The sequence below is a fragment of the Myotis nattereri genome, assembly GCF_964212035.1.
Source record: "Myotis nattereri genome assembly, chromosome: 14".
NCBI lineage: Eukaryota > Metazoa > Chordata > Mammalia > Chiroptera > Vespertilionidae > Myotis > Myotis nattereri.
The window spans coordinates 16,915,884-16,943,741 of NC_138089.1; the positions used below are offsets into that span (position 1 = coordinate 16,915,884).

Sequence of the window (27,858 nt, forward strand, 5' to 3'; positions counted from 1 at the left end):
GTCCTCCAGCCCCTCTCCCCTCTCAGCCTCCACACGTGTGCAGCCTGCCTGGGTCCTCACTGGGACCTCCAGGGCCTGGCCTCCCTCCTTCCCCTTCCCTGTAGCGCCCGCCCCCCTCGCCCTTTTCTGGCCTGGACTCTGCAGGCAGTGGTGTCAGCATGATTCTCACCTTCTTTGTGGAGTCCCCTCTTCTCCCAGCTCTTCTACTTCCCAGCTCCGCCCACACCACCTGCATTCTCTGGCTGGGGCTAGTCTGCCTGTGTGCCCCCCACCCCCCCCATCGTTTCTCCCCTTCCCCCCAGCAGAGGCCCTCCTCCCTGACTTCCTGGAGAGGACCTGAGAACGCATGAACTGTGAATGCTCTCAATTTCCTTCTGCCTTTAAACGCCTCTACCTTTTCACCTGCCCCCCCCTGGCTCCTGCCTCCAGGAAGAGATGGATGGGCTTCCTCCAAGGCTGAGACTGCCAGCTGGGCTCTTGATGCTGAGTCCTGGGCCTTCAAGGCCTTTCACCCCATTACTCGCTCTCCTGCGTGTTCAGTTTCTCTCTCTCTGCTAGGTCCTCCTCCTGCCTAAAGCATATGCAGCTAGCCCGGCTGGTGGCTTGGCTGGCTGGAACATCGTTCCATGCCCCGAAATGGTTGTGGGTTTGATTCCTAATAAGGGCACATTCTCAGGTTGCGTGTTCAACCGCAATCAGGGCACATAAGGGAGGCAACTGATTGATGTTTCTCTCCCACATCGATGTTTCGGTCTCTCTCTAAAATCAATAAAACAAAGAAAAAAACATATCCTTGGGTGAGGATTTTTTTAAAAAGTATATGAAGCTATTCCTGAGCCTAAAGAAACCTCCCTGTTCCCTTGGCCTTCCAGGGCTAAGCCCAAGCTGATTCACGGGTAGGAGAACTGGAAGGTCTCAAGGGATCATCACTTTGGCCCTAATTTCCAGAGACGGGGACATTAAGGCCCAAAGCCTGTGGGGCTGGGTGAGGGGCAGCCGGGAGCGGCAGGGATGACTGCCTGCTCAGGACAGTGCTCTCTCACCGCCCGCCCTTCTGGGACGATGCTTTCTGCTATCCCACACACTATGGGGTCCTGCCCTTAGTGAAGAGGCTGCTGACCCAGTGACCTCTGAGGTCCCTTCCGTGAGCCATGATGCTGCCGTACCCTTCATTAGGGACAGAATGCTTTTGTTTTCTTCACTTGTCACCACACTCTGGCTACCAGAACCCAAGGCCCCTCGACCAACTACAGACCCCTGGTCCTGGCCTTTGGGTGCTGGCTCCACTACAATCGATAACCAGTTACCTGAATTATTGGAGTTGCTATATTTTGCTGAATGTTCTTCACTATTTTCAATAGCAGATCGTTTTGACTTCTTTGAAAATAGAAAGAGAAGCGGGGGGAGAGAAAGAGTAAACACACTGAAGCTGAGAGTTAGAATAAAAATATTTTCTAGGCATGCAGTTAAACTATCCACACGCAAGGTCATATCCACACACTCGGTAACTTAATACCGAGAAGAAGTCACAAGCCAAAACCAAAGGGGAAAGAAAATAACCACAATCCTGCTGGCTATTATCTCAGGCCAATCGCTGCCCCCAGTTACATTCGGCCATAACCAGCCCAGCCAGCCAGGAAACTTACGGCCCATTTCTTTCCTGATAGCATGTAGCTCCTTTTTTAAAGCTGCAAACCAGTCATCTGCAAATAGTTTGGCTTTCAAGGAGATACAGCACAAAACCCACCCTTAACTAAATGTGCACCATTAGCCTAGAACTTTCTTTAGGTGGGACCCAGAACTCTTCTCCACACAGAGAGACAGCCGGCTCACCTTTCGAGCTAAAATCTTCCTCTTTTTTCTTTCTTCTTCAGATCCATGGTGCGACTGAGCTCTTGTCAGTCTTCGATGCTGGTGAATCTGAAAGAGAACGCAATTCGCCACAAATGTAAGCGTATCCTACACCAACAAAAACCTAATGGGTTTCACCAAATCGAATTGTCTGGATGAAAAATCTTTCCCTGCTCCGAGGTCAAGCTTGGATGTCTGGGAGAAGGGTATACCTGAGGGAGGAGACCGTTCTCACTTCCCTCAGCTCCTTCCCGCCTCTCACACAGAAGATGAGTGTGGTCCCCAGCACCTCTGAGCACGGACCATGCGTGCCCACCACGACCCAGCCTGCCCCGATCACAAAGGATGGCCACCTGTATGGATCTGCTTGTTTCCCAACAGGCTGAGCTCCTCAAGGAAGGACAGCGAAGGATTCAGCTGTCTCATAGCACTGTGCCTGGAGCCTGGTTCAGAGCAAGTATGCAAGAAATGCTTGTGGCACCAACAATCAGTTAAAAGCAATCACTGGCCCTGGCCGGTTTGATCAGTGGTTAGAGCATCGACCCACGGCCCGAAGGGCTGTGGATTCGATTCAAGGGCATGTGCCTGGGTTGTGGGTTCAATTCCTGACCCTGGTCTGGGCATGAACAGGAGGTGACCAATCGATGTGTCTCTCACGTTGACGTTTCTCTCTCTCTTCTCTCCCCCCCCCCCCACTCTCTCTAAAAATCAATGGAAAAAATATCCTCACTCCTCAGGGGTAAGGATTACAAAAACAAAAAAGTGAATCACCAGGAATTCCAGGCAGAGGGTGACAATACTTAAAGATCAAAGAGCAATGAGCAACTATGTGAGATTTACCTGTTTCTGTTCTTCAATTAGTCTCTTTTCTATACATTCTTTGGCAGTTCTCAATGCCTCTTTTAACTTTGTGGGGATCTGAAAGAGAAAGCAGATAATTTATTGAGGAAAACGGCTGGAGATTCTCCCAAATCTTGGTTTTAGAGAAGAAGCAACTGGTTATCAAGAGGGAGGGCATCTGGAATGAAATCAGTTACAAGTTGTCCACTTGAATCCTGTCCTGGCCACTTCTGGTATCCCCCACACACTCAGCTCATTAGCATTCCTTAATAGTAAATATAACATGAACACAAAAACAGATATGATGTATGCTTCAAGTATTTCACTAATCCTCAAGGGACCCTGAATTACCAAAACAATCTTGCAAAGAAGATAAAAATTGGAGGCCTCGCCCTAACAGGTTTGGCTTAGTGGACAGAGCGTCGACCTATGGACTGAAGGGTTCCAGGTTCGATCTGGTCAAAGGCATATGCCTGGGTTGCAGGCTCAATCCCCAGTGGGGGCGTGCAGGAGGCAGCCAGTCAATGATTCTATCTCATCATTGATGTTTCTATATCTCTCTTCCTTTCCCTCCCTTTCTGAAAAAGAAAAAAAAAATTGAAGGCCTCACACTTCTTGATTTTACAACATATTGCGAAGCTACAGGAAACAAAACAGTGTGCTGCTGGCATAAAGAAAGACATATAGACAATGGAACAGAACAGAGAGCCTAGAAATAAACCCTCATGCATCTGATCAAATGGTCTTTGACAAGGGTGCCCAAAGCACACAATGGGGAAAGGGCAGTTTTTGCAATAAATGCTCATGGGAAAATTGGATATCTACCTGGAAAAGAATGAACCTTACACCACATACAAAAATTAACTCAAGGTTGGATTGAAGACCTAAAACTATAAAACTCCAAGAAGAAAGCATAAGGGAAAGGCTTCATGATACTGGATTTGGCAATGATATCTTGGATAGGACACCAAAAGCTCAGGCAACAAAAGCTAAAACAGACAAATGGGACCACATCGAACTTAAAACTCCTGCACATCAAAGGAAACAATGACAAGGTGAAAAGGCAACCTAGGGTGGGAGAAAATGATTGGAAATCATATATCTGATAAGGGATTAATATCCAGAATATATGAAGAACTATACCTAAACAACAAAAACATAAGCAAATTTAAAATATGGACTTGTCACCAAAAACTGATTATACCACAATAAAGCTGTTGGGGGGGGGGGGGGGGGGTAAGAACAGAAAATCAAAGAAAAAAAAAATGGGCAAAGGACCTGAATAGATATTTCTCCAAAGAAAAGATACACGTGACCAACAAGCACATGAAAAGATGATCAACATCTCTAATCATTAGATAAATGCAAGTCAAAACCACAATGAGATATCACCTCACACACATTAGAATCGTCACTATTGAAAAACCAGAAAATAGCCCTGGCAGGTTTGGCCCAACGGCACGTACCTAGGTTGCAGGCTCCATCCCTGGCCCTGATTGGGGTACATGCAGGAGGCAGCCAATTGACGTGTCTCACTTATCATTGATGTTTCTATCTCTCTCTCCCTCTCTCTTCCTCTCTGACATCAATAAAAATGTATTTTTTAAAAAACCCAAAAGACAGAAAATAACAAGTGTTAGCAAAAATGTAATAAAACTGGAATCCTAGTGCACCAATGGTGGGAATGTAAAATGGCACAGCTGCTACGGGAAATAGTGTGGAAATTGCTCAAAAAAATCTAAAAATAAAATTTGCATATGATCCAGCAACTTCTAGGTATATATCCAAAAGGATTGAAAACATGATCGAAGCAACCCCATGTTCACTCACACCAGCCAAGGGGTGGGATGCCATCAACAGGTAAATGGATTAACAAAATGTGGTGTATAATAGCACTCGTAAGGGAATAGTACTCAGCTCAGAAAAGGAGACCTTGCCACATGCTGCAATGCGAAGAAAACTTAGTAACATTCTGCTGAGTGAAGTAAGCCAGTCACAAAGGACAAATACTGATGACTCCACTTTATGAGACACTTAGTTGTCAAAACCTTGGAAGCAGACAGTAGAGCTGTGTTTGCCAAGGCTGGGGTGGAGGGATGGGCAGCTGTCAGTCAATGAGTCTAGAGGTTGAGTTTGCAAGACGAAAAGCTCTAGAGATCCACTCAACACAGAGACGTGAATACTACTTAAAAATGGCTAAGAGGGTAAATTTTACATTTTATCATGATGAAAAGTAAAATATATAGAAAGCTTATTGGAACACATACAAATTCAAATAATTATAATATTTTATTACTTCAGAGGGATTTGCTCTGTCAAAGATTTACTTTCTGAATTTCACAAGATTAAGCTTTTCCTGCTGAAAGATACTCTTTATAGCCTGGGAAGCTTCTGAGCCTCTCATTTCTGAATTTATTAGTTTTCAAACCATGAGAGCTCAGGCCTGGAAAACAGACACCCAGGTCATGCTTTTCATCTCTATTATTCTTTAAAAAATATAAACTTAAAACAAGTTTTAAGTAGGTAAGACAGTCACATGCTTCACAAGTACATATAAAAGGGTGTGTACACAGTAAAGTCTCCCACCTACTCCCCTCCTTGGAGGCAACCAACCAATGTCACCGTTTCTTGTGTGTCTTTCCAGAAAGGAAATGCATTACAGGAAATTAACGTTGGCTTTCAAAATCATACTGTCTCTGGCCAGAGACTCCGGCTTGGGGGAAGAGTGAGGTCTGATGTCATCTTTGGGCCGGACCATCAGGGTCGGGGGAGAGCACAGTTATTCACAAGGCTGAACACATTTTCTGAGGAGACTCAATAAAGAGATAAATTTAAGTGTTTTTATTCCTACTTCAGATCCAAAGCAGCTATTATTGTCAGAACTCCTCTAACTGGTAAAGAAGGAGAGGGGAAACCGCCTGTCACCTACAGTCTTCTGACCCCACCTTGTTTCGGGTTTTTTCTTTTTTTCTAAATTTAATTTCATCATAAGAGTATTACATATTCTTGGGGACTATAAGGGGAGAGGAGAATTCCCCTTCATTCTACTGCCTGAAACGACACTAACAGTGAGCACTGCGGACGCCAGGCCCTAAACTGGGCGTTCACGTAGATGGTCTGTTGTCCAATGACAGTAAACGGCATTACCCATCAGCCCCACACTGACTAAATGCAGACCGAAGGTGGCTCTCCAGTGGGGTGATTTTGTCCCCTCCCCTTTCAGGGGACATCTGGCGTGTCACAGGCATGTTTTTATCCTCACCCAAGGATATGTTTATTGATTTTAGAGAGAGAGGGAGGGAGGGAGAGGGAGACATTGATCAGTTGCCTCCTATATGTGCCTCGATTGGGGATCAAACCGGCAACCCAGGTATGTGCCCTGACCAGGAATCTAACCCGAAACCTTTTGGTGTACAGGACGACGCTCCCACCAACTGAGGAACCTGGCCAGGGCTGGGGGCGTTTTTGATAGTCACAGTGTGCGGGGCGCAGGGGGGTACGACTCACATCCAGTGTTACAGGCAGGGATGGTGCTGAATATCCTACAGTGCACAGGACAGCCCCTGTAACAATGGCTACCTGGCCCAATACGTCAGATGCCGTGGCTGAGAAACCCTCCTTAGATAAACGGCTGGTATTTAAAAAGCAAAGCAAGGCATCAACCTGGTGTTTGGGGTTCCAAAGCCCCTTCTCACTCCACAGCACACACACCACTTCCCAGGACACCCCCTTCCAGGCTGACAGGCATTTTTTATAACTGTATTTACATCCTTCCCCTCCTTGGCCCAAATAATAATCATTTTCCATGCTACTGCGATGTCTTAATAAACTTCACTTTTACTAGATATAAATACTTTATCAACTAGATGCAGTATGAATCATTAAATTACTCCCTAATTGTAGGACATTTAGATTGTTTTCAAAGTTTCCTTATTGTAAGTACTAGCCTTCTCTGTTTTAATGAAAAAAGCGCTAACTTTCAAAGTCAACTTACGTCATAAACCAAAGCATGATATGATTTGCTTTACCTTAAACTGTGGCTTTTCAGAAGTGGTTAGTAAAACATCACTGAATAATCTGTAAGGAGAAGGAAAAAACAAAATCTTACTTAAAACAGGTGCACTCTCAGAAGATGATCAAAGCAGAACGAGACATCTGTAGCCACCAAGTCCCACATCCCCCAAGCCTGGCCCAACCCACCATTTCATGCTTATCAACACACTCCAAACGTCCACGGGCACCCAGGGAGCCTTGGGAAACCCCCACTCGTTTCCAGGGCACTGGGTCAGCTGCGTAAGGGAGGTTAACCCTTTCATGCTGTACAGTAAATTAATTTACACCTTAATATACGCAGTAGATATTTCTAGATAAAATAACTGTCCCCCTCCTATCTTTAGTCCCAGAAGATAAAATTTATTCTAGAACTCATTAACATAAAAACATGCAACTAAGTAGAAAGGAATTGTTCTGATTAGAATCTAACGAGAAAACCATTTTCTTCTAAGAAAAGTAGTGTTTCTCGCTCTCTTAAAAAGAAATAGCAGCTTTTAGAGCAAATCTACTCTCTCTTGATTCAAAACTATGTATTAAAAACTATAGCCTGAGGAATTCTGAACTGTTTTGGCTAAAACAGGTCGGAGAGTGGAAGTTGGTTGGGCAGCGCCCGGAGGTCTGTGAGGGAGGCTTTTCCTTGACCAGTTCCCCTTTCACATCAGGAACCATGTGGCAAGGAGAGATGGCAGGCGAACCTTTCCCCACCAAGGCCCTGGTCCATGTACTCCCAGACAACACAGCTTAGCTGGACACAGCGCACACCTCCCTGAGTGCCATTCTCAAGGCTGAAGCCCACAGGGCAGAAAGACTTAACTAAGGGAATACTATTTGACTCACTTTAGAACTGGAGGATGGGAGGAAATGCAAACCCAAGTAAATTAACATGGTTACAGGCTGTTGCCAACTACAAATGCATTTTGTCCTGAAAGCCAGTGAGAACTGCTTTGCTTCCCTATCTGGATCTATTTCCCCATGTTCGCACTGTTAACGGTGGCTGTCACATCCACGGGACAGGGACACAGGATGCTGTTCCTCACGGTGTCCCCAGGGCCTGGCACGGTGCCTGGGCTCTAGCAGACTCGCTATAAGAACTTGAACTTGTCCTGACCAGTTTGGCTCAGTGGATAGAGTGTCAGCCTGTGGACTCAAGGGTCCCAGGTTCGATTCCGGTCAAGGGCATGTACTTTGGTTTCGGGCACATTCCAGTAGGGGGTGTGCAGGAGGCAGCTGATCGATGTTTCTCTCTCGTTGATGTTTCTCACTCTCTATCCCTCTCCCTTCCTCTCTGTAAAAAAAAAAAAAAAAAAATCAGTAAAATATATTTTTTATATTTTTTAAAATATATTTTCAAGAACTTGAACTTCCCACTACCCTTGGGACTCCGCTGTGTGCACCTCTCACTGTCCCCTGACTGTTTCCCATTAATGCTTCTTCAGCACATTTGATCCTTTTACAACAAGCTGGCGCAGACCAAGCACCCAAGCACTGGGCGTATCACATGGCATGTGATGCTCATAAAATAGAAGCTGAATCAATAGTAACCACAACTAACATTTAATAAGCACTTATTAAGTGCCAGGCACAGTACCAGGCATTGTCTCATTAAACCCTCCCAATAACCCTGTGAGATGGGGACTATTATTATCCCCATTGTACAGATGAGGAAACTGAGTTTCCAGAGGTTAGGGAACTTGCCCAAGGTCACCCAGGTAGAAGTGGTGAGGCTGGGTCCACTCCAGGTGCGGCTAATCTCAGACACACCCTTCTTTGTTTTTTTTTCTCTTTTTTGAGAGAGGATAGAGAGAGAGAGAGAGGGCGGGGAGAGAATGTTCATTAAAGCTGGGGACGGTGAAACAAGGAAGGGCTTACAGGTGTGACACACCTTTCTTAATAACCCTGATGCCTCTCCACGAAGGGACAGAAAATGTACCTAAAGGAAAGGCCCGAAGCTCTATTTCAACCTAATTACCTATTCACACCCCGAGTAAGAGTGAATGTCTTCTGAGCTGTACACCCTGGCAGTGCCTGGTCCCTGTCAGATGTTTAGTAAACATCACCCAGTGAGAAAACGAACAAACAAGTAGACAGGCGGCCAGAGACACCCTGCCCTCCTCACAGAGGGCTGACCCCAAGGCCAGTGGCTCGTGAACTAGCCACCGCTGGGGCCCAGTGGTGCCCGAAACAGGCTCCTGAAGGACAGCCGTGTGAGGGGCCCTCCAAGTGGGGGGCTGCCACACGGACACACACACAACGCTAACACCAACAGGGAGAGCCACGAACACGGGGGTGTCAAAGGAGAGCAGTCAGCCTGAGGCAGCACAGAGGTCACAAGGAAAGGTCCTGATATCATGCTGCAAGGGACTGTCAGCAAGGACCACAACTGAGCCTTTGCTAGAGCACCAGGCGCTTGGGTTAGTGGTCGGTGTCCACCCAGTCATGCGCATAACCAAGGCGTGGGATTCACTTACGGCATCTGTAAGAGCCGGGAGACGGTAGGCATGCCATTTTTACAGGCTTCACAAGACAGCGTAGACTCCAACACGGCCACTTGAAATGAACAGATACACACTTTAGTTCCACAGAACACGCTGGCAAACCACTGGGTGATGAAAAGTTTGACACCGCTTTGCAACAACTGTCTGCAGGCTGATCGGGACAGCGTCAGAACTCTCCGCGCAGACAGATGGGGGCGTGGGGAGGGGACACCGGCCGCACTGGCTGCCGGTGACTCAAACTGAGCGGTTTGGAAACCACATGCCGACAGAGAGCCCAATATGCTTCAAAGACAACGGGAGGAAGGACTCGCGCTATCATTCCTCAAACTGCTCTGAAAAGAGAAGTAAACACTAAACAGAAGTAAGAACTCTGAGCTCGAAAGACATTTTGCTGGTTGCCTGCTTTTAATCAAAACCAGCACGCAAAATGCCGATTGCTGGTGCCGCATCACCCGACACCTTGGCTGACATGAACAAGCAGCCAGATTTTCCCACTCGGTCCCTGTTCAGTTTCAGCTGTGCAGACTCAACACAGCAGTCTCAGCGCCTGTTCTCCTGATGCAAGCATCTTGAACCAACTCACTCAACATAAAACTAGCAGTTGGTGGAGGGCCGACTCGCACACCTCGAGGCTCCGTGGTCCAGGAGCTACCCTGCCCTCCCCTCTCCTGTGCTCCAGCAGTGTGTTCTGAGCGGGCTGTGGGGGGATGAGAGGATGCCTGGTGAGTCTTTATCGGCTCCTCCATCCCTCCTTCCTAACGCTGCCTCTGCTGGTCCCCAGCTCTCCTCAGCCCCTCAGGTAATGCTGGGAGAGAGCGCTCCTGAATTCAACTGCCTGTGTCTGCTTTCCTGTCTGCCTTTCCTAGCTCTGGGCCTGCTAGGCTCCCACTGCCCAGGTAGCCACCCATGGCTCCCCTGTTCCTGGCGGGTACGCTCCAGCCCTGGTCTGACCTCTGACACCTGCCCGAGCCCTCAAGAATAGCTTCAAATAGCCCGATCCTGGCTTCTGTCTCCAGATCAGACTTAGTCTGGCCACACCTCTCTTTACATGCTCGTGCTATCAAGAGTCTAATGCCCTTACAAAAATGCCCCTGACTCAGAGAGCCTGACAAATGGACAAGCCATCTGAAATCTCAGTGAAAAGCATGTAAGTAAATGACTCGGAACTGGTTAGCTTTCAAATTGGATAAGAATTTCTGGCTGTGGAGCATGACAACTTCCTCTGGGTCTTTCCTGGACTCTAGAAAGGGGGTGAGTAGCTCTGCAGACGACCAGGGCTCAGAAGACCCCTCCCACCCCCATACTGACCCACAGCCATAGACGGGGCCGGAGGGAAGGAGTCTACAGGCACCGTGTCTGGAGGCCGTCCGTAGGTCATTTCATACAGTAAGTGGCCAAAGCAGTGCACGTCCACACTCTCCAACGTCTGTGGAAGGAAAGAGGGAGCGGCATGTCCCTGCTCAGTTTAGCTTTGTGAGTCCCAGCGCCCCCGCCCTCGGCTCCCCCTGAGAAACAAGGCCCGGGAGGACTCCACTCCTGGTGGGTAGTGAAGACGCAACTCCGAAGCCTGTGAAAGCTCATAAGGCATTGCTCTGACCAAAGGTCTCGGTCCCGCCCCCCATGGTCTTCCAATCAGGGATCCTTGCCCCTCCTTGTCCCACCTACTGCTTCAGCTCAGCCTCTTGGAGATACAGCGGTGCTCTGTGGGGGAAACAGGCCACAGGCACCTTGCATCGCTTCATGCATCTTTCTTACATGGGCAGGTCAGGGGGTCTGGCCATGGGGATCGTTTCTACCTCAAAACACCTGCTGTTTCATTACTTTCAGCAACTTACATTGATTTTCCTGAACTGTGAGAAGTAAGACCGGTAGAAGGAGGGAAGGCCCAATAAGGAATTCTCAAGGTCCAGCAGCCGACAAGTGTCCCCATCCAGCATCACATTGGAGGCGTGCAGGTGCCCATAAGGGAACCCCTTGTCATGCAGAAACTTGAGCACCTTTTACAAAATATGTACAGGTTACATTTTCCCCCAACTCCGTCAGATATAAGATAGGTTCAACTTTGCTTTTTAAGTCAATATATTTTGAAACAAAGTCTAACCCGTCACTGGGGAGATTCCTAGAGAAAACTGCCCCCTCCATCCACTTCTCCGGGGAAGCAGCTGTGAGTGCTTTCCAGCTGTGAGGTGCAATGCCACGCCCCCTCGCGTCCAGAGAACAGAGAAGAGCTGCGTCTGTCTGGGGTTACAGCTTTCTGCCAAAGGCCTCTATTTAAGCACTTTCTCATCCCAACAGGCCAAGCCCCCCTCAGGGCAGAGTCTGGACCCTCCTCCTAGAGGAGTAAAGCTAGCGAGTCAGTGCTCCAGCCAGTTGTTCAGGAAAAGGGGCTGAATGGGAAGCATCTCTGGTCCAATCTCACCTTAGAATACACTTGGCTGCTCATTAACAGAAGCACATGACAGACTCTCACACAATGAAACAACCTTCTCAGCTGCTACTTAATAACAGAGGCTCGCCTAGTAGTAAAGGTGCCCAGGACAACCCATTGAGAAATAAAAAAACTATTACAATGTCTCTATTTGTCTTGTTTCTAATCTCATTCTTAAAGTATAATGTACAAAGTATGTTAATAGTAGTACATGACTATAATAGTTAAATATATACAACACTAGGGAGTTATGCTTAAACTGTATTTGCTGATAGGATTGCACAATCAAAGAGCTTGGAGAACACTGCTCTGATGTGATGTGGGAAAGGCTTTTCATGCTAATTACACTTGTGTAAGGGAGCCACATGGTTATATACATGCTATAACAAAATCAAGAATCCTGGCACAGCTCAGCCAGCGTGACTCAGTGGTTGAGTGTCAACCTTTGAACCAAGAGGTTGAGGTTCGATTCCCGATCAGGGCACATGCTCAGGATGTGGGCTCGATCCCCAGTAGGGGGCGTGCAGGGGGCAGCCAATCTACAATTCTCTCATCAATGATGCCTCTCTCTCTCTTTCTCTCTCTCTCTCTCTCTCTCTCTCTCTCTCTGAAATCAATAAAAACATTAAAAAAAAATCTTGGCACACAGATAAAGATCAACCAAAATAACACAAAGGTTGGTGCCCACATAGGTAAGTTCTTAGAAGTCAGACAAGATTCCAGCAGCGAAGCTTTTTGGAATTTTGTAGCTCTAAATTAGTCTTTGTCTCAAATATTTGCTTTTTGGGATAATCTATGGCAATGCCATCAGTTTATAAACAACCAGACAACTTGAACTATTTTGGAAATTGCTTAAGAACTTCCCATGCCCGACCGGAGTGGCTCAGTGGTTAAACCTCCATCCATGAACCAAGAGGTCAGGGCACACGCCCGGGGTTTCGGGCTTAATCCCCAGTGGGGGGCATGTAGGAGGCAGCCAGTCGATGATGTTTCTCTCTCATCAATGTTTCTATCTCTCTCCTTTCCTCCCTTTCTAAAAAATCAATAAAAATATATATTTTTAAAAAGAATACTGGAATGCTGGGTGAAATTCCAATGCAACTGAAAAATTAAACACCTCTTACCTCTAGTATCTGCCGCCCATATGTTTTTATTTGCTGGAGTTCGAGGCCTTGAATCTTCTTAGGGTTGCAGTACTTTTTCAGGAAGGGCTCTTTTGGTTTTGACTTTGGAGAAAAACAAAGAGCACATGAGAGAGAGCAGCAGCGGAGCGGCCCGCAGGCTCCCCACAGGCAGGCTCGGCAGGGGTGCAGGGTGCAGGAGGTGGGTTTTAAAGTACAGCGGTCCGGTCCGTGCAGCGGGTCGAAAGAGGCTGACCTGGGTCTCGTGCCCTCTCTAGTCCAGTGAAGATGTGCCTGTCTTGGCCTTAGCTGACGCCCAAGTCGTATATACTGTGAGAATGTTTCACGATTATTTAAAAAATTTTCCGACTGCGCACGCGTGGCGGTTACAGATAGTTTGTGAGATGAGCGGCTTGGAAGATGACGATGTCCCCCAGCTTTCTTCCCACACCTTAGCAGCCCTCCAGGCATTCTATGCTGAGAAGCAGCAATGTGCCTACCCAGGTGGGGATGACAAATACAGTGTTGGGAGAATAGAAGAGAATTGGCAATTGAGCCAGTTTTGGTACAGTCAGGAAACTGCTTTGCGCCTTGCTAAGGAAGTGACTGCGGCTGCTGGGGAAGGTGGAAGGTGCTGTCATGGAGGAAGAGGCAACCAAACTTCTTGGTGTGAAGACTTGCAAATTTATTCCAAAGCACACCCGGACCTTGGCAAATGAGTTTCGCTGTTACGTGAATTATGACTCTCAGCTAGACCATGATGTGTAAATGTAGGCAGTGTACAATGCAGGACAAATTAAAAAATAAATAAATAAATAAATAAATAAATAAATAAATTTAAAAAAAAAAAATTTCTCCCAAACTTTGAGATAGTTTGATATTGCTTTGTTAAATGAAAGACACAACTTTAAAACTAACCTAATGGAATGGTCATAATCATTAAACCTTCCCTCATGTGGGGAAAGGAATGCTTTTTAACCAAACTGGATAATTTTTATTATTAGAATCAAAATAAATTCCAAATAAAATTAAAATAACACCCTCAGCCTCTGAACCTTAGGGATAGAGTCTCCATAACAGGTTCTAAAGGGACTTGAAAACTTATTTCCGACCATAAACTTGTACTAAAAGTACCTTGTAGATCAGGTCCTTCAAAGTGCCTTTTTCATTAAACATCCTAATGAGCAGTGCCGAGGACTCGTTAGCTGTGGCAAAGGTGACCCGGTAGATGTAAGGGTGCTGCCAAAACAAAAAGGAAAGTCAGTTATTTGCATCGGCATGTGGGTCCTTTCACACCAGGGGCTGGTTATGCAGCGTCTAGGACCATCTCGGTGGCTCATTGCATACAAATGTGAGGGAATTCCCCGAACACATGGCATTTCCCAGTTTTCAGATGAGCAACCCGTACATCATTCTGTAGATGGAGAAGGAACATAAACAGTAAGGGCGAAAGGAAGTGGGTAACTGACATGCTAAGCTTCACAGGGAAGGCATCTGCTTTGATATACGTGTTCTCATAGTTCAAGCAAAAGTGGGATGGAAAGTCTGAATTCTGGAATAGTGATTTTAATATTCTGCCTCTATAAACTGGTAAAGAATACGGCCAAACGTTAGGACAGCCAAGTGGAAACAGGATAAACGTGTCCTCATTCACAGCTTTACCCAACATTCCACACTGCTGCATGTGCCCAGCCAGGGGGCATGACAGCAGAAACACGCAGAAGCAGCATTCTGGGGAACTTGGTCATTTCCCAAAGCAGCTAGCATGAATCTTCCTGTCCTTCTCCTGAAATACACATTGTGATGACTCACAGTGTCCTCTTGAGATGGGGACTGACGTCAGCCAAGTGGGGTGGGGAGTGAGACAAATTATTAATGACTGAAAGGAAAGTATTCACATGAGCTAAAATTTTGGTTACATGAACCAGCTGGCTCCAGGTGTTACAATGTCCATTAGTTCAAAAAAGTACCATGAAAATGTAAATGCAAGGGAGCTGAGCTATGCAAAGATTTGGAGATCAGGGGTCAAGTGGGTTGAGGGGTGAAAGGGTATGCCCAGGAAAATATGGTAATTGATTAAGTTTCTCTTGACCATCACATAAAAATGGTTGCTGGTGACATTTTAATAGCTTTACTGAAATATAATTCACACAGCATTCCAATTCTCCTATTTATTTTTTATTTTTATTTTTTTTGTTTTGGGGTTTTTGTGTGTGTGTGTGTGTGTGTGTGTTTTAATATTTTGTTGATTTTTTACAGAGAGGAAGGGAGAGAGATAGTTAGAAACATCGATCAGCTGCCTCCTGCACACCTCCCTGGGGATGTGCCCGCAACCCAGGTACATGCCCATGACCGGAATCAAACCTGGGACCTTTCAGTCCGCAGGCCGCTATCCACTGAGCCAAACCGGTTTCGGCCCAATTCTCCTATTTAAAGTGTACAGTTCAATAGTTTCAGTATATTCAGAGTTGTGCAACTATCACACATTCTAATTTTAGAATATTTCCTCACCCCAAAAAGAAACCCAAAGGATAAATAAAAACCCTTGATCTCTAAAGATTTAAATAAAAAAGGGACAATGGCCGGCCGGCATGGCTCAGTGGTTGAGCCTCAACCTATGAACCAGGAGGTCCCAGTTCAATTCCAGGTCAGGGCACATACCGGGGTTGTGGACCCCATCCCCAGTAGGGGGTGTGCAGGAGGCAGCTGATCAATGATTCTCTCTCATCATTGATGTTTCCATCTCTCTCTTCTCCCTTCCACTCAGAAATCAATAAAAATATATTTAAAAAAGGAGGGGGTACAAGAGGAAGCTCTTCCTTACAATATAATGCCAACTAATAAATATAAGAAGAATAATAGGGTTAGAAAATCTCAATGAATGCTACAATTAGTGGGTATGATAAAGAATGGGATATTTATAGTCTCAAAATATCTCCCTATAATTACTTACTAATTAATTCTAGTTATTTATCTTAAGAAAATAATTAAGGATGGATACAAACATTCAACTAGAATTGTTCACTGTGGATTTTTTTTAAGAGGAAAAAACTGGAGGTGATCCAAATATCTAGATTCACTGAGTAAACTGAGGTATAGCCAATGCTAATTCTATGCAGCCAGTAATAATGATATTATGCTATATTTTTGACAATAAAAGATGTTCAAGGTATACTATGAACAAAAAAAATCAAAATCAGGTTTTAAATGTCTATAGAATATATATGTGTATATATATATATATTCATTCTAGAAAAGTAACATTTCTGGTTAGTTGAAAATAGGAATAAGTTTCCTTTTTCTTTTTTTGCTTATCTGTGTTTTCTGACTTTTCTGTAATTAGTATGTATCACTTGATTGCACTACCTTCTTTTTAAAAAGCACATCCATTAAAAGAAATTTAGAATTGAGCGCTGCCAGCCTGTGTCACACAATTAATCAAACTCAAAGACCACAGCATTTTTCTTGGCTTCACATCACACCTCATTCACAGCCTGGTTTTGCTAGCTTGACAAGACACTCTATCTTCAAAAACAAACTTGCCAACAGATTGGACAGGTCAGTGTCACTGCTCAGGCCATGACTGACTCCCTCTAGGGCCCCACATCCTCGTGCAGACCACAGATAAAGAGCATCAACACTAACTCAATTTCCTGGCCAGGTCAATCTTTTCCTGAAGACATCCTGCATCTATTCTGAAATATACTGATGTGGTTCTTCCCATCGAATGCCTTGGATCAGAATTGTGTATTAGCCTAAATAACGCCAGGGATTCCTAAACGCCACTTGGTTAGCCTGTGAGCATAGTAACTCAGCCAGCACAAGGGTTATTTTGCCTTTCTCTCATGCAGCTTACCTAAACCATATTAGTTCTGTTTTCTCAGGCTAGAACAGATCTTTTAATTCCATTGAGATAAACATCTTCACCAACAACAAAGTGGCTAGTTCCTATTCTGATATTTGCTTAAAATACAAACTCTACATTTAAATTACCACATTTCATGGGTCATGTATTACAAATGCCACTTAAGTGGCCCCCAATCGATGGGACTGGCCGTAGGTGTTCTATGGAACAGCTTGTCTGAACTGAAATCCAGTACAACTCTCCATTCGTTCGAGTATGTCCAGGGCCTTCCGTCCACAGAAAATACTGCGACTATGTCATCAGCACCAAGAATAGAAGGACTTGTACTCACCAAACAGGAAGGCAGAAGTTTGATCAGACACTGAAAATCTTTATCTGACAGATATTTGTCAGGGCCAAGGTCAGCCTAAAAACATGGAAAGAAATGTCAAGGTGCTGCCTTTAGTCATAAAAAAAAGAAAAATTCCTTATTCTTATTCCTTATTCTTTCTCTCTTTTTTGTTTGTCCAAATATATGAATGTTAACCAAAGATGAAAACCACCTAAGTCTTGCTGCCTCAAGGCCTTTCTGAGAGAGAGAATACAAACCTATAAAAAGCAAAACTTAATTGTAACCTTACAGTTCCATTAACCACATGTATCACTAGAACTCCCAAAGTGAGAGATGACCAAGTAATGTCCAAGTACTTTCTTTAAAACAAACTGCAGAACTGCCAACCCCAAATGGTTCCAGAAAACTATTCCTCTTTCTTTCCAAATGTTTATTAGTTGATCAAATAAGCAAATGTATAAGCAAAGTGACTTAAAATGACGCTCCTTTGATGTGGGACTGATGAGGCCTTTATAACATCACTCAGGAGCACAAAATAATTTCATATTCCTCTTGTCCATATCTGCTTTCATGAACCCATCTAAGATCCCTGAAGTGAGGCTGACATAAAAAACCAGCTTACCCAGCTTAACACTAGCCGTTCCTTTGGCTGATTTTTAATCTTCATCAAGAAATATTTCTTCCTTATTCTCCAACCTGCCATAAAAGCAGAAATGTGTTTATAGCTACAAAATTTTTGTGCCAATTGATGCATTTCATTGACTCAGTAATTAATAAAAATTAAGCTTCACAACATTATCCATAGCTATATAGACACAAATCAAACAACCATTTGGTAATGTTGACATGGTAAAGACTGCACTAAAAAAAACAGCAAAGAAATTACTCTATTCACAGAAACAGGAAAACAGCACTTCAGTTTAAATTTAGTGGAAAAGAAAGATGAGGAATGAGGGGGTAGGGGAGGCCAGGGGAATGTCAAGGGGGGGGGGGGGGGGAAAGGAGACATAGGTAATATTCTTTGTAATACTTTAAGCAATAAAACAAAATTTAAAAAAAAAGATGAGGAATGACTGATTAAACTGTGCTGAAGAGATGTTACTTCCATCAAAATCCTCAGATAGGGCTTGAACCAAGACTCACTAAGTAGTAAGAGTTACGGACTGCATCCTCAAGCAATAGGGAAGCAAAAAGAAAAAGAAACCACCTGCATTTAAGAGCTCTCTTGGGATACATACAGGGAAGCATGACAAAGAACCCAGTACTGGATGTGTCTTTTTAACGGAACGGGAATGCCAGCTTCTCACCTATGTCTTTCAATGGTTCTACTACCTCCCACTTTGGTTCGGATCGGAAGAACATGGAAACCTGTTGTAAGGCGATCTCTGCAAAGACATTTTAGAAACTCATTAGTCAAACATATCAGGAAAGTACCATATGCTTAAGATATCCTTGCAAATGAAAAGTCTTATAGTCTATGACCTTCTTAATAAACTTAATTACACACACAGACACGCACAAACACACACAGAGACTACATGCAATGTGGGATTCTAGACTGGATCTGGAACAGAAAAAGGACATTATTGGGAAAATTAGTGAAATCTGAATAAAATCTGTAGTCACAAAGTACCAAAGTTAATTTCCTAGTTTTGGTAAACGTGCCACGGTAATGTAAGATGTGACATCAGGGGAAACTGGTGAGGGTTACATAGAAACTCTGTACCATCACTGCCGTTCTTCTGTAAATCTACAATTCTTTCAAAGTAAAAGGTTTATTAAAGAAAAAAAGAGTTTGCAAACTAGCTGGTATATGCCAAGAATTCAATATATGCACCAGGCCCCACCCCACGCACAAAATTCAAAATGAGTTCTGAGGTCAGCCTGGAAGAGTACGCAGTGTTGCTGCAAGTGATATCCACCCCATCTCCATTCCTTGTGGAATTATAGCTTTCACCAACAAAGAAGGGATTAGCCTTAAATACATCCTGGGGAAAAAAGCCACTGTTTTAGAAAGCCGTCTACGGACAGCAGCAACACAGTCCTATTGTGGGAAGTGTGGTCTGCCTGTTTACTGGAAAAAGTCCATTCCTTTTGTGTTCGGCTATCATGAGAATGTCTGCTCCTTTTAAGAAGACAATGAGAAGAGGAAGTTCTTTGAAGTTCACCAAGTTAAGAAATTATCAGGGTAACTGTTCCTTGGTAGTTCCTACAAAAAGCAACATCTGTGCCCTGACCAGTTTGGCCCCGTGGATAGAGCGTCAGCCTGTGGACTCAAGGGTCCCAGGTTCGATTCCGGTCAAGGGCATGTACCTTTGTTGTGGGCACATCCCCAGTAGGAGGTTGTGCAGGAGGCAGCTGATAGATGTTTCTCTCTCATCGATGTTTCTAACTCTCTATCCCTCTCCCTTCCTCTCTGTAAAAAATCAATAAAATATATTTTTAAAAAAAGCAACATCTGTAATTTGCTACTTCTCAATTCAGTGAGTAAATCTGCCACTCCTGATCCCTGAAAGCAAAGAAATCATGCAGATGCACTGTGGACTGCACCTCTGCCTCGCATTAATTACAGTCCAGGCAGACTGGCGAGGCGTGGGGATTGGCAGAAAGGCTCTCCTTATGTCAAAGTTACCTGGTCTGGCTTCCCCTGCCTCTCGGGCACACATTATCATCCGGATGAACTTTACAGTACATGCCGAGTTAGGAGGTTCAGGGAAGAAAACCCACTAGCTATTTGTTTACTGACTCAACACCTAAAGTGTCAGTCCATCCACACAGAAGAGATGTGAGGACCAGATACAAAACTGACTCCATTTACCTCGGATCTAACTACTCCACGTGATACATAAGCCATTTGGAGGGGCTGGGTTGACAGAAGCATATACGCTTTCAGTGTCAGCACTGGGAACTCCGGACTCCTCCATCATTAGTGTTGATACAATATGTTTTTAGTATTTACAAAATAATGTGAATGTAAACAAACTGAAAAGGAATTTCTTTTAAGGGAAAATCATTCATATCAACTTTGAGAGAGATCATGAAAAATAACTTTCCAAATGCGGTCCCATGTCGTTCTAAGAGACTGTGAAGGACAGCCTGTTCAAAACTAACAGTGACTCATTAGTCGGCGATATTCACTGTATGCCACTGTGCAGTGTACAGTGTTGTAGAAACCGGGTAATAGCTGTGAATAAATGGAATGTGCTAACTTTGTTACTGATACGCTGAGGACTGGGACATAGCTTTTATACCTTAGGGGTCAGGGAACTGTAGAGAGGACATTTCCTTTCCACTACACTATAACTTACTGTCAAGTAAATGACGTGACTTCTATGCTCCCAATTTTAATCCCCCCACCCCAGACTCAGCCACACACTTCAATCCTAAGAATCTACTCCTCAGCTTAGAAGCCTTCATTGGCACCTCCTCTCCTACCAAGTCAAGACCAAGCTTCTCAACCCAGCACACAACCTGGCTCTGGCTCTGGCCCTGGCTCCCACACAGGGGTGCCTCCCACGCTTCTCGCTGAGATCTGCCTCCCTCAGCCCCTGCAGACTGGCTTGGCCCCACCCCTCAGCATTTTCCATTCTTGCTCATCTAGCCTTTGAGGCTCAGCCCAAATTTGCTGCTCCCTTAGCCAGAAGCCCTCCCTCCCTCCCTCCCTCCCTCCCTCCCGGCACACTCCCAGTGCTGCATCTGTCCCTCTCCTTTGGGATTCACTCACAGGCTGCCCTGTATTAGGGTCACTCTCTTCTACCAGACCAGAAACGTCAGCAGGAAGGACACACCTTAGTCTGGGTAAAGCCAAAGCCATATGGAAATGCCTCTCTCCCCTGGAGCTCTGCTCCTGCCTCTGGACCTGGCTGACTTCAACACCCCCCCCACCCATCCCCCACTCCCACCCCCAGATCTCCCTCCCTGTTAGGTATCAGCTCTTCTGGGAAGCCTTCCTCCATCTTCAAATCTAAATCATCCACAACCAGCCTGGGCCCTGGTCGGGGCTCATGCAGGAGCCAACCAATCAATGTGCTTCTCACTCGTCGATATTTCTGTCTGTCTTTCACTCTCACTAAAAATCAATGGAAAAATATCCTTGAATGAGGATTTTAAAAAATAATAATAAATAATAAATAAATAAATCGTCAGCAATCCTACACCCTCTCCAACACCCCCTCCAAGGTGCTGCCCGTTTACCCTGCCATAGTCCTCTCCCTGCAGGGGGTGGGGGTGGGGTGGGAGAGAGACTAGTCCTTCCTATTCCTAGCATCTGGCACACAGTAGGTGTTCAATAGGTGTTTCATGCTGTGGGAACTAAGGGTTCCAAACACGTTCAGTGGGTGTGGATGCTCTTTCCTCTTAGAACATGAAAGCCATGAAAAGGACAGCATCTGGCCTCTATTTCTGTAGCACTGATAGACACAGGGGGGGATGCAGGCTCAGTAAATGCAGATAAACACTCCCCGGAGAGGAAACAAAGAGCAAAGCCTTCAAGTCCATCCTGAGCTTCCCACAGAGCTCAGACTTCTCAGCTCGGAAGGTACCAGCTGCCCCCACTGTGTGCAGCCTTTAGCTCCCAGATCCCAGCCCCTCGGGGTGACTACAGGGAACAAACACTGACGCCCCCACCCCCCCAAGTCCTGCAGCTGGGCTCCGGGTCCCTAATCTACCACAGGAAGTGGTGCTGCAGAGGCCTGCACATCCAACAGCTTCCCCAACTCATCCTGCCTTGTTCTGAAGGTAACCCCACCCCAACCTCTCCTTCCCTCCTTTCATCCTGGAGCCCACCACTATCACGCTATTGAGGGATTCCTGGGGCGTTAAGACCAGAGGGAGCTTCAACACTCCTTCAACCCCCTCCCCGAACTCTTGTTTTATAGGCCTGAGCCCTGAAGCCAGAGCGGAAACGCTGCTGCCGCCCACGCTGGGACCAGGAGCCAGGCCTCCTGGTTTCTGGTCCAACTGACCTCTGTGTGGACAGTGAACCCCTTACTCTGAGGGAGTCTGAGGTTTGAGGTGGGAAGATGGCTACAGCGCAGCGAGGCTTTTACATGGCAGAAGTGCCTTGTTCATCAGATAAGGCGGATGTGTGTGTGTGTGTGTGTGTGTGTGTCTGTGTGTCCACACAACCCCTCATGACCGGGAGATGCTTGTTTTCCCTGTACAACAGCTGATCCTCAATTAGACTGTCTAATTCAAATGAACACCTCACAAGCCCCCAGAGGGCGATGAGCCGCACTGGCTTGGGGAAGCCTGGACATGTCCGCCCGGCTTGCTGGGGAATGAATGGCTCAGAGGAGGAGGCTGGGGCGCCTGGCATCGCTTCCTGAGACTACTGGTGAGTCAGCCCCAAAGCAAGACAAGTTCGGACATTTCACTTAAAGGGAGAAACAGATCAGCATTTCTCTGAAAATAGCCACTATCCACTACGGCTCCATCACAGGGATGTGCCCTCTCATCGTGGCAGCCCGTGGAGTGTTTGGGTCCTGAGGGAGTCCCTGGTGGCCTTCTTGTCCCCCTGCTTTGGACTCCTGACTGTGCACCGTGCTGGGTGGGCGGAGGGAGGCAAGGTCAAGGACACTGGCAGCAGGAGAGAGGTACAGTAGAAGGAGATATAGGGATCAGACCACCTTCCAGGTCTGAGCAGTGTTTTATTTATTTACTTATTTTTATATATTTGTATTGATTTCAGGGATGAAGGGAGAGGGAGAGAGATAGAAACATCAATGATGAGAGAGAGTCCTTGATCAGCCGCCTCTTACATGGCCCCTATTGGGATCGAGCCCGCAACCCAGGCATGTGCCCTTGACCAGAATGGAACCTGGGACCCTTCAGTCTGCAGGCCGATGCTCTATCCACTGAGCCAACCCAGCTAGGCTAAGCAGCATTTTAATCGGAAAACACCGAACACTGTACTCATACAGTCATGCAAATGTGCCACCCTAGGCAAGGCCTTCCCTCTTGGGGCCTCTCATCTAGAAAATGAGAGGGTGGGTCTTGATGTGCCTGCACTAAGATCCCTTCCAGCTCTGGCTCCAGGTGACTCGATGTACTTCTGATACAAGCTCCCAGAGAGCAGGGGGAGTGTATTCCTCGCCTGCGCCCGCAGCACCCAGCCTGCCCCCAGCAGCCACACAGGCCTAGCGGAGGCCAGGCTCGGAATGCACAGCATCATCGTGTGGGCACTGCACCTCGATGTGGCCCTGACACTAGCAGGAAACAAGGTGGACAAACCGATGAGCAGGTCTGGGTTGGGGCCGATTGGATAACAGTCCATCCAGACGGCCCAACCTCTGACGGTCTGGGGAACAACTGAGGTACAGCACAGCGGAATGAAAGCCATGAGCGATGCTACTGCGAGGGATGCGAGCTGTGTCCTGTGATGCTTCTCCTGCGTGATCCAAAAACCAGCAGGGCATGAATGGAAGCCTCGTTAACAACTCAATGTCAGATCTGCAAGCTGCAGTCAACGGGAATTTGAAATAAACTTTCCTTCATTTCTGTGTGCTCTGCAAAGGCGTTTTTCTTGCTCATCTTGTGTTAGAAGATGGCAGGCACATTCTAGGGTGAGGAACCTCAAACTTCAATGCTCATGCAATCACCAGGGACCTTGTGAAACTCAGACCCTGATCAGCAGCAGGTCTGGGATGGGGCCTGAATTCTGCCTTCCGACACGCTCCCAATAACATTAGTGCTGCTCATCCAAAGGCCACGCTGTGAGTAGTAAGGCCCAAGGGCTGTGGTCTTCAAACTGAGCTGCATAGAGGAATCTCTTAGGGAGATTTAAAAACCATGAGCCTGCCTGGCTGGGAGCTCAGCCGGTTAGAGCATCGTCCTAATATGCTAAGGTTGCGGGCTTGATCCCTAGGCAGGCACATACAAGAATCAACCAATGAATGCATAAATAAGGGGAACAACAAACTAATCTCTCTCCCCGCCCCCCTCTCTCTCTCCCCCCGCCCCCCAACTCTCCCACCCCCTCCTTCCCTCCCTTCCTATTTCTCTCTAAATTCGATAAAAACACCACCACCACCACCACCACGAGCTGCCCTGCCAAGTACAACTGAGAGTCAGGTTCTGTGAGGCTCCCCCAGTGGGTCTGTTGTGCAGAAAAGCAGGCCTCTACTTCCCTCTCTCTGAAACAGGAACGAAGGTGCCCCCCCTCAAATTGCTTCAAAACTAGTGTTCTGAGTACCCAAAAAGTAGCATGTAAGCAATCTATTATTAACACCCAGAGTTCCACTTAGACTCTAAGCATGATTTAGCTCTAACAAGTCATCTGAATTCTAATCTTAGCTCAGTTCTACAATGATTTCCATTGGTCTCTTCAAGGCCACGCCAGGATTAATTTAATACTTAACCACCCATTCGGCGGACGCCAGGCTTAGGTTAGTGATGTCAGCTTTGTGTGGAATCGGTACCCTTCCCACCTCGGTCCCTGGCTGCCGCCTGGTCCAGGGGAGGGATCTCCTCCTTATGCTCTGCACTGAGTCGATCTGGGTGAACGACTGGGAACACAGGGAGGACCCTTCTGAACCACTGTTTTGTTAAGTAATTCTGAGAAAAACCAGACACACTGTATAGCTATAAATACAAAAATGGACCCAAATACAAATCAATTGATTACTGTATAGATTACCATGGCTTCTTTACTCTCTAGTCTGTCAGGGAAGTTAACAAAGACAACACTGTAAGGACAAAGACACAATAACTTCTCTTGCAGATTTTTCTGTGCAGACATTACAAACATGTTAGAAGTAACTATCTTCTTTTTATACATTTCAGTAAATTACAATCAGGCAAGAATTAGTAGATGAATAGTGCCCTATAACAAATACACACATCCTCCCATTTGGAAATAGAGTTCTTCCCACATGTTTTATCTCTAGCAAAGCACAGGTCCCTCTGCTTACCAGTGTAGTTTGCAGAATAGTTGTTTGGATCTAAAAATTTCTTAACCAGCTCACAATTAGACAAGATGTGATTTGTGGTGATGACGTTGAGATAGTTCTGGAGACCTTTCTGCCTCTCGGCTATGAATTCACGATCCATGTTACCAATCAATTTCTTGGGAGGAAGAGGTAGACTTAGGCCTGCAATCTTTAATTAAGAAAAAAGGATATACTCAGGTCATTCCCAAATAAGACATAATATCAGAATCCTGAGCCATTGTATTGCATTAAGTCTAAGATACCACAGATGTTAAGATGCATCCTAATTTTAGTGATATGAAAATGTGAAAAATCTATGCATCTTAGAATTCATAAAATATTGCATTAAGCAGAGCAACTATAAAACTTGATTTTTAAAAAGTGTTTTTCTTTTTATCAACCTTACATATGAATGTAATTTCAAGAGTCAAATAGTTCTTGTATTATTATTCAGTCTCATGACATCCCCCCTACCACCCTCAACACCAGATGACCTATCCGTTCCCCAAACCCCAGAGACAGCCATGTTCAATTCTTTCAGCCAATCGTTTGGCATTGGGGAATGTTGAGATTGTTATGTCTTAATTTTTCATTTTTAAGAATTATCTCTAAGTTTCTTATCATGGAAAATGAGGATTAAGTTCTTTCACTATCCTGACCTCACCCCCACGTGCCCCGCCCCGTGCCCCCCACCCCCCGCAACACACACCCTGTTCCTAATCCTTCCAGTATAGATACAACGCTATAGTGCAGCTCTCATGTTTACATTAGGTAATGCTATTCACAACGGAGCCCAAATGCCATGCCTCCTATGCTAACATGCTTCCTTTCTATTTCTTGGTTTTCTATTCAACTTCGAACTCTCTGGCTATGCCTTTTCTCAACACATTCACATACAGAGATGCATCGATTTCCTCTCCCTGAGAAGTACCTTCCAGAACCCACCAACCTGCTCCGGGCAGGACTGAAGGTCCCTACACCTCCTGCAGAGCTGGCATCCCGGGCCCTCCCTTCACCACCATGCTGGAGGTGCATGCGCCTCCCTCCTGCTGACCCCCTTTCCACAGCCACCCTTCTTCTTAGATATTCCCGATTTTTGGTGGAGATATCCTCTGTAGACTTCCCAAAAGGGGGACAAGTTTTTGAAAACTTGTGTGTCTAAATCTGTCTTTCCCCTACCCTCACACTTGATTGATAGCAAGTCTTGATGTGGAATTCTACGTTGAAAATATTTTTTCTTCAGAATTTTTAAGCATTACTTCCTTCTTTTTACTTTTTTCAAAGAGAACAATTTTAAAATATATATTATTATTATTATTGATTTCAGAGATGAAGGAAGAGAAAGAGAAACATCAATGATGAGAGAGAATCATTGATCGGCTGCCTCCTTCCTGCATGCCCCACACTGGGGATTGAGCCTGCAACCCGGGCATATGCCCTGATCGGAAAATGAACCACAACCTCCTGGTTCATAGGTTGATGCTCAACCACTGAGCCACGGCGGTTAAGCATTACTTTATTGATGCGTAGAACAGACTGAAAGATCTCATAGGGGAGGGGGAGAAGGGGATGGGAAGAAATTAACTAAAGAGCTTACATGCATACTGTTTATGTATAGCCCGTGGACATAGACAATAGTGTGATGAAGGCCTGGGGTGGGGCAGGGGGCTGGGTGGAGAGGGGCAAAGAGGGGGTAAGTGGGGGGACATATGTAATTCTGTCAATGATTAAAGAAAACTTTATTGTTGTCTGGTACGTGAGAACATGGGCCCCTTCCCAAGCTCCAACTCCCCCTCCACCCTGTGGGAATACAGTGGAGGCCATCTGTAAGAGTGCTGTGGGACTGGCCCGGGAGCCTGGCCAGCTGCTCGGTCAAGACATGGCCAAAGAGAAACTGCTTCTATATGTGAACCTGGACTGTAAACTACTGCAGAGAAACAGCTAGGGCCCCCCCTCCCCCCGCCCCCCAACCTGCCCGCCCCTGGCCCCATGTCCCATGTGGTTTGTTTTCTTACTCTGTATTGCCCGGTGCTGAGAAAGCCTGTGCCGCAGGAAACCTCACCAGCCAGCCAGCCACCACTGGGGCGCATGCAAGTCCTCACAAACCCATGTCTTTCTCAGCCAGTCAGTCCTCTGGGTTATTTCTTTGGAATCGGCAAGCAGTACGCTGAGGTCTGACCTCCTTGCATAACAATTGTCTTCTGGTTTCTGGTGCTGCTAAATTCCAGATTCTGTTTTGTTTTTCCCTCTCTGTGTGAGCTTTTAGGATTGTCTCTTTGACTTCAGTTTGTGAATTCCATGCGCCTTCATGTGGGCCTACCTTCATCTCTCTGCCGAGTGCTAGGCCCTTTCCTTTTAGAAACCAACACCGTTAATACTCTTACATTCTTTGGTGTTTTCCTTTATCACGGCATTACTTCTTCCCCTCCATGCCCTTTGCTTTCCTTCCTCGGAATTCCTGTTTTCCAATATTGGACCTTCTGGGCTAATCCTCTATTCTTATCTTTTCTCTCCTATTTTCCACTTTTGTTAACCTTTTTTTTTTTTTTTACTACTGAAAAAGTTTTCTGGGATATTTCCTTTATTTTTCAGCCCTTCTAAAGAGTTTTAATTTCTACTATTATCGTTTTTATTTTTAAGCACTCTTTTCTCCCTGCCCCCAAATAGCATCCTGAATGTAAAACAATTTCTTATCTCTCTGAAATTATAAAAGAATTTTTCTGAAATGCCTGAATGTTCTTCTTCTTCTTTTTTTTAAAAAAATATATTTTATTGATTTTTTACAGAGAGGAAGGGAGAGGGATAGAGAGTTAGAAACATTGATGAGAGAGAAACATCGATCAGCTGCCTCCTGCACGCCTCCTACTGGAGATGTGCCCACAACCAAGGTACACGCCCTTGACCAGAATCGAACCTGGGACCTCTCAGTCTGCAGGCCGACGCTCC

At 45.7% G+C, this 27,858-nt stretch overlaps 1 protein-coding gene across 3 annotated transcripts in view; it reads right to left on the bottom strand.

The window, feature by feature from the left end:
* Positions 1-27,858, bottom strand: part of PXK (PX domain containing serine/threonine kinase like) — a 76,391-nt gene that overhangs the window by 14,342 nt on the left and 34,191 nt on the right. For all 3 annotated transcript variants that reach the window (XM_081105906.1, XM_081105905.1, XM_081105907.1), the window contains exons 4-16: positions 24,895-25,081; positions 18,292-18,369; positions 17,607-17,680; positions 16,985-17,059; positions 13,923-14,027; positions 12,792-12,893; positions 11,075-11,236; positions 10,548-10,665; positions 9,213-9,291; positions 6,720-6,768; positions 2,692-2,769; positions 1,834-1,920; positions 1,308-1,377 (exon numbers count right to left, since the gene is read on the bottom strand). In XM_081105906.1, coding sequence (XP_080962032.1) covers positions 1,308-1,377; positions 1,834-1,920; positions 2,692-2,769; positions 6,720-6,768; positions 9,213-9,291; positions 10,548-10,665; positions 11,075-11,236; positions 12,792-12,893; positions 13,923-14,027; positions 16,985-17,059; positions 17,607-17,680; positions 18,292-18,369; positions 24,895-25,081 — 1,264 coding nt within the window. The remainder of the gene's footprint in view (positions 1-1,307; positions 1,378-1,833; positions 1,921-2,691; positions 2,770-6,719; positions 6,769-9,212; positions 9,292-10,547; positions 10,666-11,074; positions 11,237-12,791; positions 12,894-13,922; positions 14,028-16,984; positions 17,060-17,606; positions 17,681-18,291; positions 18,370-24,894; positions 25,082-27,858) is intronic.